This window comes from Bos indicus x Bos taurus, chromosome 24 (assembly GCF_003369695.1).
Source record: "Bos indicus x Bos taurus breed Angus x Brahman F1 hybrid chromosome 24, Bos_hybrid_MaternalHap_v2.0, whole genome shotgun sequence".
NCBI lineage: Eukaryota > Metazoa > Chordata > Mammalia > Artiodactyla > Bovidae > Bos > Bos indicus x Bos taurus.
This window is the reverse complement of record NC_040099.1, coordinates 57,991,289-58,001,583: the sequence shown is the minus strand read 5'-3', so window position 1 is coordinate 58,001,583 and position 10,295 is coordinate 57,991,289. Positions and strand designations below refer to the sequence as shown.

General features: G+C 51.6%; 1 protein-coding gene across 2 annotated transcripts; it reads left to right on the top strand.

The window, feature by feature from the left end:
• Window positions 1–1,478: 1,478 nt before the first annotated feature.
• LOC113883002 (collagen alpha-1(III) chain-like) lies at window positions 1,479–9,574 on the top strand. Of its 2 annotated transcripts, none has more exons than XM_027526310.1 (2): window positions 1,479–1,961; window positions 8,745–9,574. In XM_027526310.1, the coding sequence occupies exons 1-2, from the start codon at window positions 1,512–1,514 to the stop codon at window positions 8,754–8,756; spliced, it is 462 nt and encodes a 153-aa protein (XP_027382111.1). In that variant the 5' UTR covers window positions 1,479–1,511; the 3' UTR covers window positions 8,757–9,574. The 2 variants fall into 2 exon arrangements, 1 of the variants encoding a protein (XP_027382111.1); XR_003508521.1 differs by lacking the exon at window positions 1,479–1,961 and adding an exon at window positions 7,631–8,589.
• The last annotated feature ends 721 nt before the right edge of the window (window positions 9,575–10,295 follow it).

Sequence of the window (10,295 nt, the reverse complement as noted above, 5' to 3'; positions counted from 1 at the left end):
AGTGGGCTGAAAGGTGAACATTTAAAAATATTCTTGATAGTCATTGCCAAGCAGCCTGCTAAAAAAAAAAATTGCCCACTCACACTTTGTCCAGCTGTGTCTAAGAAGCCCGGCCTTTCTTACTTAGGTTACAAATGAATGAAAAGAAGACATAAAACTATGTACTGTCTGACCTTTTTTGTAAATATGTGAAAATAGATGGAAAATAACTCAAAATGTTAACAGCGCATAACTCGGGGTGATGAGGGTTTATAGGTAATTTGAAAGGAAATGGCAACCCACTCCAGTATTCTTGCCTGGGAAATCCCATGGACAGAGGAGCCTGGGGGCTACAGTCTATGAGGTCACCAAGAGTTGGGTGCCACTTAGTAACAGAATGTTTTTCTTTATTCCTTTCTATATAAATTTCCTAAATACGATGAGCATTACTTTTAAAACAAAATTTTTTAAGCAGAAAAAGGAATATGACAGAAAGAACACTGCTTAAGTCAAAGAGAATGGTGTTGTCCTGTCTCTGTTGGCAGGGTCAGCTCGCACAGGCCAGGCAGCCCTGCTGGGCTTGGGGCTGGCTCATCTCCACCGGCCACCAGTGCCTGTCTGCTCAGAGAACCATGAAAATCACCTGAGCACTTACAAACGTCCTTCCCAGAGTCCCAGCCCAGACTCACTGAATCTGAACTTGTAAGGGGTGGTCGGATAGGGTGCGGCACCCGCATGGATACTTGTAAACAGCGGCTGCTGCTGCTGCTGAGTCGCTTCAGTCATGTTGGACTCTGTGCGACCCCATAGATGGCAGCCCACCAGGCTCCCCCGTCCCTGGGATTCTCCAGGCAAGAACACTGGAGTGGGGTGCCATTTCCTTCTCCAGTGCATGAAAGTGAAAGTGAAGTCGCTCAGTCGTGTCCGACTCTGTGCGACCCCAACGGCAGCCCACCAGGCTCCCCGGTCCCTGAGATTCTCCAGGCAAGAACACTGGAGTGGGGTGCCATTGCCTTCTCCGTTAAACAGCGACTCATGTCCCCTAATGAGCAGTTTCGGGGCGAGCACCCCGCACTGCACCCTCTGAGGAAGGCCCCGCGGGGTGTGGACCGCTCCTCCCAGCAGAGCTGCAGCCCCACTGCGGGGCAGAGCGGGAAGGGCGGCGGCCATGGCAGAGGCACACTGTGCGTTCTCCCGGCGTCTCGGCTGCAGGCAGAGCTGAGACGCGTGATCCACACGCACAGACAGTGAGTCGGAACCAAACAAAAGCGCGTGTCTCACCGGGGCCGCCGGTGTCCCCTTCGTGCAGGTGCCCTGGGGGTCAGAGGGGCACCTTCGCGGCCCCCCGGCTCACCCCGTGTCGGGGGGCTGGGGCCTGGCTTTTGGGGGGTCTGTGGTTGAGGAGAGGCCTGGTGGGGGTCAGGCGAAGGGAGCCGTTAGGACGAGGCCGTGCGTGGCCCTCTCGCCGCGGGGCCAATGGGGCGCGGCCACCCCGCGCTGGCCAGGCTCCCGGCCGCCTCTGGAGCCTGGAGATGAGGGCAGTTCCGTCCTGCGCGGGCCCCTCCGGCCGCTTCTGCGGGAAGGGGGCTGGGCCTGCCGCCGGTTCCCTCAGCAACGGGGCCTGGCCCGGCTCCCCCGTGCGGGGCCCCGGCCGGGAAGAGGGCGCGGCGGCCTCTCCGGGCCTGACCTCCTCCGGGGCGGTGGGCGCCCCCGGGCACCCCGGGCACCCGCTTCCAGCGGGCGGTGCGACGCCTCGGGCCCTCCCTGGACGGAGGAGGCCGCAGAGCGGCCCGTGGGCGCAGCCGGGCTCGTTGTTTCCGCGCCGAAACGCGGGTGCGGCGGGGCCGGCGGGGAGGAGGCGGCAGGAGCCTGGGGTGAGCCTTCCCTCCGGTGAGGAGGCGCGGCCCCGCTGCCTGCGGCTGCCCCTGGCCTCCCGCCCCCGAGCTCGCGCTGGGCATTTTCTGACCAGCCTGTCGAAACGAGTAAGCATCCTTCTCAGCGTTTCTGTTTCCAGGGCCTCTTAATGGCTTCTCCCACCGGATTCCCCTTGGCCGCGGGATCCGCAGGCTTCCGCCCGCCCCGCTCCACCTCCTCTCCCGTGTTGCCGGGTCCTTTCTCCCCCGCTGCCTCATTCTCTCTCCCCACGTTGCTTCTCGCCACCTGTCTTTTATTTCCTTCTCTCACGCCCGCGCACACACACAGACATGTGCATACACAGACATGCGCACACACACAGACATGCGCACACACACAGACATGCGCACACACACACAGACATGCACACACACGCACACACAGAGACATGCACACACTCAGACATGCACACACTCAGACATGTGCACACACATACAGACATGCACACACACATGCACACACATAGATATGCGCACACACAGATACGCACACACAGACACGCGCACACACAGACATGCGCACACACATACAGACATGCACACACACATGCACACACACATGCACACACATAGACATGCGCACACACAGGCACGCGCACACACAGACATGCACACACACACAGACATGCGCACACACACACGCACACAGAGACATGCGCACACACACGCACACAGACATGCACACACACAGACATGCGCACACACAGACGTGCACACAGACATGCGCACACACACACAAACAGACATGCGCACACACACAGACATGCGCACACACACCCTGTTGCAAAGACGAAAAGCCTCCCATCTTCTTTCTAGCCTCAGTTTTCTGTCAGGAAAATAAAAGTCCTGATGGCCTTGAGGGGAGTCGATAAAGCCATCCAGGCCTAGAGACATTGGCAAACTTTGTGAACCGGAGAGGCCCCGCTTTAGAGAGCTGTCCCTACTTATGTTTAGGTGTCTTGGTACTGAGCGATGTGAGCTTTCAGATCTGGAAACAGGTGCTGCACAAGGACCACTTTCCTGACCACGCCCGGGGAGAGAGATGCTAGTGTACTTCACACGCTTTACATTCTCAGAAATACTATTGCTGTCTTCCGCAGGTACCCCTTGCTGTTTTAAGGGACTCCCACAAGGCCATTTCCTTAGGGACTGTTGTTTCAACCTGGGAAATGTCATGCTGTGGAGTGTCACGTGGAGCGGGTTCTGTCACCCTTCCATGAGGTAGCTTTTTGTTGTTGGAGCATCATCAAAAATACTCAGGATCCAGTGAACTGAAAGTCCCTCAGACGTGTCCAACTCTTTGCCATCCTATGGACTATACACTCCATGGAATTCTCCAGGTCAGAATACTGGAGTGTGTAGCCCTTCCCTTTTCCAGGGGATCGTCCCAACCCAGGGATCGAACCCAAGTCTCCTACATTGTAGGCGGATTCTTTACCAACTGAGCCACCAGGGAAGCCCCACACGTCCCTGACCCACAGCCAAATAAAAAGATGCTGGTTCGTTTTTCACAGGGAGGAATGGGACCCCTAGTCCAGCCAGCATCTTTCTTAAACCTGCCAGCACCTTGGTCCCCAGCCCTTCACTTCCAACTTCTGCAGGTAGGGTTGCTGTGAAGATTAAAGCAGTTTATGTGTGCTGAACTTGGAGCTCAGGGCCTGGTGCACAGTGAACAGTAGTAAAAGCAATAGTAATATTGCCTTTGACCTTCTGGCCATGGGAATGAACCTCTGTTATCTCCATGCGTGCCATAAACTAGTGCAAGGGTTATTAACCTTGATTCACAGAGATGGACGCTCAGGCAGGTTCAGGAACCAGCCCAGGGTCACCCAGCCAGTTAGACGGTGCCCTCCGGGTTTGAACTCAAAGCGCTCAGCATCACACAAGCTCTTTCCCAAGCGTTCGCTGTCTTTCCAGCGGTCGTGACAGTATTGTAAATGGTTTGCTTAGCCCGAGTCCCTGGAGGTTTGTTCTGTGGCGAGAAGTCCATTATGTCAACTTTGAAATCAGCTGGAGGCAGTCCTCCGGTGCGAGGCTTTTAGTGCCTCCTGAGCAGGTGGAGAAAGAAGAGCAGTGACCCTGGGGTGCTTTGCAGCTCGAGCAGGGCTCCTTGTGCCCCCCAGGTTCTCTGGCGAGGCTGGGGAGGCAGAGGAGATGGCTGTTCCCACGCTCTTGTGATTTGCAGGAAAAGGAAGGCTCCCTACAGCGTATCCTCTAGATCCAGATGGTCTGATATGAAAGCATCCGAAGAGCCAACATTAAAGAATCATTTTTCTGAGGTCTTTCCTCTCTCTAGAGTCCTCTTTCCAAAGGAAAGATGCCCACAAGCATCAGGGTGACCATCTCCCTGCAGGGCAGTGAAGCGTCAGCATCCAGGGCTGGGGAGGAAAGAGAACGCGCGACAAAGGAGAGAGGCGGGCATCTCGGTGTTCTTCCCAGGCGTCCTGGGGAGTATCTTTGATTCGATGTTGGTTTCATGATCTTGGTGGGTTTTCTTGCTGCTCTCTGCTCCTTTTTTGACCAAGAAGGGGAAAGAGGGATGACAGATGAAGGGGTGTGGGTGGAGGGTGGGAGTTAAGGGAGGGATTGGACTTCTGTGGTGGCTCAGAGATAAAGAACCCGCTGCCAATGCAGGAGATGTGGGTTCGATCCCTGGGTCGGGAAGATTCCCTGGAGAAAGAAATGGCAGCCCACTCCAGTATTCTTGCCCGGGAAATCTCATGGACAGAGGAGCCTGGCAGGATGGAGTCCATGGGGTTGCAAAAGGGTATTGACTTAACAAGGGGAGGGTTGGCTGCCTGGCTGAATGGAGGTGAATGGATGCGAGGGAAGTTGTATCTCACCCCTGGCAACCCACTCCAGTATTCTTGCCTGGAGAATCCCATGGACAGAGGAGTCTGGCAGGCTACACTCCGTGAAGTCTCAAGAGTCGGACATGACTGAGAGACCAAACCACCAACACACGCGTGTGCACAGATGCCACAGACACACCCTATATGCGGACTCCCCCCCTCCCCCTCCCCCCTGCAGTATTTAAAGAGAATAACAGTGCCCCCTGGTGGCTATTTACAAACAAAGTGAAGAGAAGTCGCTCAGTCGTGCAGACTCTTTGCGACCCCGTGGACAGTAGCCTGCAAGAAGCTCCTTCGTCCATGGGATTTTCCAGGCAAGAGTAGTGGAGTGGGTTGCCATTGCCTTCTCCAGGAGATCCTCCTGACCCAGGGATTGAACCCAGGTCTCCCGCATTGTAGGCAGACGCTTTACCGTCTAAGCCACCAGGCAAGAGTTACAAACAAGACGCCTCTAAACCTCCACTGAAGAAGACACAGTTATGCTACTCTGTACGTAATTTACACGGGGCAGTCGAAAGTGCCCCACGGCCTGCTTGTCCTTTTCTTGGAAAATGAACCGAGCCCTAAACGTCCTTCTGAGAAGACTTTTGTAGCATTCCCGGGGGTCGTCAGGGTGGGCGGAAAATACCTAGAAAACAGCTCCCAAACAGAACGCCTTGTCCTTGGTATCTTGAGTCCCTGGCTTCGTGCTTACTTGGGAAAGAAGCAGCAGGCTTAAGGAACGGGGATGGGTGAAGAAAGTCTTGATTTCAGGAATTGATTCCAGCCACCGTGTATTTTATCTGTAAGCTGCAGCAAGAGCAGAGAACCCCGCACCGTCAGTATCATCAGTTTCTGCTTCTTTGACTTAAGCTTGGTCTCTCCAGTAATGGCCTGTCTCCCCTCGATACAATTAAAAGAAAAGCCATCCATTTGCCTCTCCAAATTCCTATCCTGTAGAGGCACTGTGCATGCGAGCTGATGACATCAGGGTGAATGCAGACATACCTATGGGGCTTTGTTTTCCTCTTAGGAACTCAGACAGCCCAGGTCACAAGTGATCTTTGTCTTATCTTTATCTTATCCAAAAATCAATGAGATTGTGCATACACTGAGCTTAACTCACTGCCTGTACCTCCTAATTGTTCTGTAGCAGCAGCTCTGAATGTATCTGATATGTCTGGAACTCCATTTATGTATAGGAACTAAAAGTTATTTCTAGGGAGCAACATGAATTTTTAAATACTTTGGGATTTTAAAAGGACTCATTAAAAGGCATCGGGATTTCCAACTGTGAGATTTTTTATTTATGTAGGAGTTCAAAGAGTGCTTTGTAAATGCTAGCTTATGAATCTTCACAAAATCCCTTGGAAGTGACTGGCCAAAAAAGGGAACACAGATGAACTGTTAATCTGAGTAATATGGCAGTAAAGTCAGGACAGGGCAAGGAACAAGCTGTTCTCAACCCGCTGACCCCGAGTCTGAAGCCGTAAAACTCCCCTGTAAACAACCTGGATTTGCACTGTGAGTTCTAGGTAAGGGACACTCTTTATTTGCCCCAAGGTGGGGAAGGAATAAAGCTCTGAAAAATAATTGTGGATGAGCCAGGAGCAGGATAATAAGGGAGGAGAATGGAGGAGGGTTCTTGTTTGTCCCTTCTCCTCCCCAACATTTGATTACAGGTGAAATCAGCTGAGAGTGAGAATCAAGAGATGCAGAGAGGAGCGATGTAAGGGGCACCTGGGGGGCTTGCAGGAGGTTTTGGGGGAGGGTCTGTGTCCTTGCCTTTTCAGCTTCTGTTGGCTGCTTAGGTTCCTTGGCTTGTTGCCCCTTCCTCCACTTTCAAGGAGCACCCCTCCAGTCTCTGCTTCCATCATCACATGAGCTTTTCCTTTTTTCTCTAGCTCTCCAGATTTCTCTTGAGAAATCTATATGCAGGTCAGGAAGCAACAGTTAGAACTGGACTTGGAACAACAGACTGGTTCCAAATAGGAAAAGGAGTATGTCAAGGCTGTGTATTGTCACCCTGCTTATTTAACTTATACACAGAGTACATAATGAGAAATGCTGGGCTGGATGAAGCACAAGCTGGAATCAAGATTGCCGAGAGAAATATCAATGACCTCAGACATGCAGATGACACCACCATTATGTCAGAAAGTGAAGAAGAACTAAAGAGCCTCTTGATGAAAGTGAAAGAGGAGAGTGAAAAAGTTGGCTTAAAGCTCAACATTCAGAAAATGAAGATCATAGCATCTGGTCCCATCACTTCATGGGAAATAGATGGAAACTGACAGACCTTATTTGGGGAGCTCCAAAATCACTGCAGATGGTGACTGCAGCCATGAAATTAAGACGCTTACTCCTTGGAAGGAAAGTTATGACCAACCTAGACAGCATATTAAAAGGCAGAGACATTACTTTGCCAACAAAGGTCCATCTAGTCAAGGCTATGGTTTTTCCAGTAGTCACATATGGATATAAGAGTTGGACCATAAAGAAAGCTGAGCACTGAAGAATTGATGCTTTTGAACTGTGGTGTTGGAGAAGACTCTTGAGAGCCCCTTGGACTGCAAGGAGATCCAACCAGTCCATCCTGAAGGAGATCAGTCCTGAATATTCATTGGAAGGACTGATGCTGAAGCTGAAGTTCCAATGCTTTTGGCACCTGATGCGAAGAACTGGCTCGTTTGAAAAGACCCTGATGCTGGGAAAGATTGAAGGCAGGGGGACAAGGGGACGACAGAGGATGAGACGATTGGATGGCATTACGGACGCTATGGACATGAGTTTGAGTAAACTCCAGGAGTTGGTGATGGACAGGGAGGCCTGGCATGCTGCAGGCCATGGGGTCGCAAAGAGTTGAACATGACTGAGTGACTGAACTGAACTAGCTCTCCCCACATTCCTGCTATAAGGATCCTGGTGATGCCGTCGGCTCACTGGGGTAATGCAGGATCATCTCTCCATCTCAAGGTGGTTAACCGTGTTTGCAAAATACCTCTGCCATGTGAGGCAGCATTCCCAGGTCCTGGGGACTTGGACACCTCTGGGAGCCATTGTTCTGCCTCCCACACTGAGAAATCAGGGCAGAGAGACTCAGTGACATTTCAACGAGAAACCTCTATCATATGGAAATCTTTCCATAACATCTGTTTCTCTGAGTCCAAGGAGTGTGGACCATTTCACGTACGAGTTGCCCTTGCACTTCTGAAATATGAAGATGGGACCTGTGCTTCTCCACATGTTCCCCACCTTGGGGGCAAGGGAGGTCACAGCTGGGGCTCTCCTGAGCTAGGGGTGGTGAGACCCTAAAGTTGTACACACGTCTTCCTCCAGAAAGTAGGGTGAGCCTTTTAAAGTCCAGCCTTCCATGGGGTCTTAACCACTGGACTGCCAGGGATGTCGCAAGATAAATATTCAAAGGATCAGAGGCAGACACGGCCCCCCTGGAGACAGCGGGCGGGGCTTTTATTGTTCCACTTATTTTTTTTAGTACCCAATATCTGTTGAAACACTTATCTCAAAGTACATTCAAATATCACCTACTTGTACCTATACATGAAAGCAGACCTCGATTACAAAAGATAATGAACGGGTAACAAAGGGAAAACGGAAACAGTGTGTTCAAAATGCCTCGGCTACAAACCAATCGCCTCCCGGGCTCTGAAGGCTGTAGGTTTTGGTCTGTGAGTGTAGCTGGGTGATGAGGGAATAAACAGACGTAGGTCGTCACCAGTTAGAGTGCCTGACAGGTCCTTCCACGCCGCCGGCCTGTGACAGTGAAGTGGGAGCAGGTTGAGGGGGAAGGTCAGATAGAAAGAGAGGTTAATTAAGCTCATTGTTTGCTCAGCTGCCTGGCGCAGGTGAATACTTTCAAACCTTTTTTTCCCACCACCTACCATTACTTTGAAATAAAAGAGCCAAAATGTATTAAAGCGAAAACAAATGAAGTTCAGGCAAATCAGTTCAGAAACTCATTCGGTGTTTCTTGTTCTACTTTTTCTTTTGGCTCTTTCAGATCAAGGGATGACACGGCCTCCTCGCCAGATGCTCTCAGTTCAGATCCCTTCAAGAGCTGGCAGCGAAGGCAAGTGTGAAAGGGACGGAGGGCCAGGCTCGGGGGGTCTTCCTGCTGCAGGGTTCAAGCATTCTGGGTGTTCTGAGGTGCTTTGGGCAACTTTTTTTTTTTTCTTTTTGCACTAAGGCGGAAATGGAGGGCATGTGTTGGAAAGAGGTGGTCTGGCTGGTAAGCATGTGCGTGAATGCCCCTGTTAACATTTTTCATGTGCGAATTTACCAATCCAGATGGACAGATTAAGGGCAGTTGGAACTGGTGGTGGCTCTGACCTTGTTCAAAGATGGGAAACTCACCCTTCCCCAGGCTTCTCGGCTCCCCTGAGCCAGAATTTCTGCAGTTCTCTCTTAGACACTGCACTTCAGCCCCCGGCAAGTCAGGCAAAGCTGTGTTCACTAGCCAGTTACCTGGAGCTGGTCTGAAGGGTCCAAATGCAGGCTCCACCATTTTCTTCCTCTGTGACCTTGAGCAAGTCCAGCAGTCCTGGGGGCTCCAGTTTCCTCCTCTGTAAAACGGACACAATACCTCCATCCATCACAAAAGCCTGAATGAGAAAAGCAGCTGACATTGTGCCAGGCTCATAGGACCTGCCTGAATACTAGCTGTTCTTGTTATAGGGATTCAAGTTCTGTCTTGCTCAGCTTTGGAGCTCATCAAAGGCCAAATAACCTGAATGCATTTTATTGCTTAAAGTGTTTTGCTGTTTTAGTTGCCAAGTTGTGTCTTGCGACCCCATGGACTGTAGCCTGCCAGGTTCCTCTGTCCGTGGGATTTTCCAGGCAAGAATATGGGACTGGGTTGCCACTTCCTTCTCCAGGGGATCTTCCCGATTCAATCCAAGGGATTGAACCCTTGTCTCCTGCACTGACAGGCCGAGTCTTTATCACTGAGCCACCAGGGAAGTCTAAAACGTTTTGGGGCCCAATTATCATCACTTCCCACTGACATTTCATTTGCATACTGTACAGATTGTTTTCAGAGTGATATTTGAGAGGATTTTGAATAACCTTTGGGCTTCCCTGGTGGCTCAGCTGGTAAAGAATCTGCCTGCAATGCAGGAGACCTGGGTTTGGTCTCTGGGTTGGGAAGATCCCCTGGAGAAGGGAATGGCTACCCACTGCAGTATTCTGGCCTGGAGAATTCCGTAGACTGCATAGTCCACGGGGTTGCAAAGAGTCGGACACAACTGAGTGACTTTCACTTTCTTTCACTTTGGATAACCTTTGGTTCTGTTTCTGAACATGGGCAGGGATCCCTTTGGGGGTGCTCCCTACTACTCCCAGTTGAGTTGCAGGTTTTGTCTGGCTAGTGTCTGGGGAAGGCTGGGGGCAGATGTGACTGAAGTGGACAGGAAACCCCCACCCAGCCCCTTGAAGCAGAGGGGTCTGGAAAGTTTGTAGGCGCACCATAGCCTGAGAAACCTCTGGGGCCCACCTTGGAATTCCTCCTTTATTTTTCTCAACAAAAGCAATCTCCAGGTCTCGGCCTTTTCTC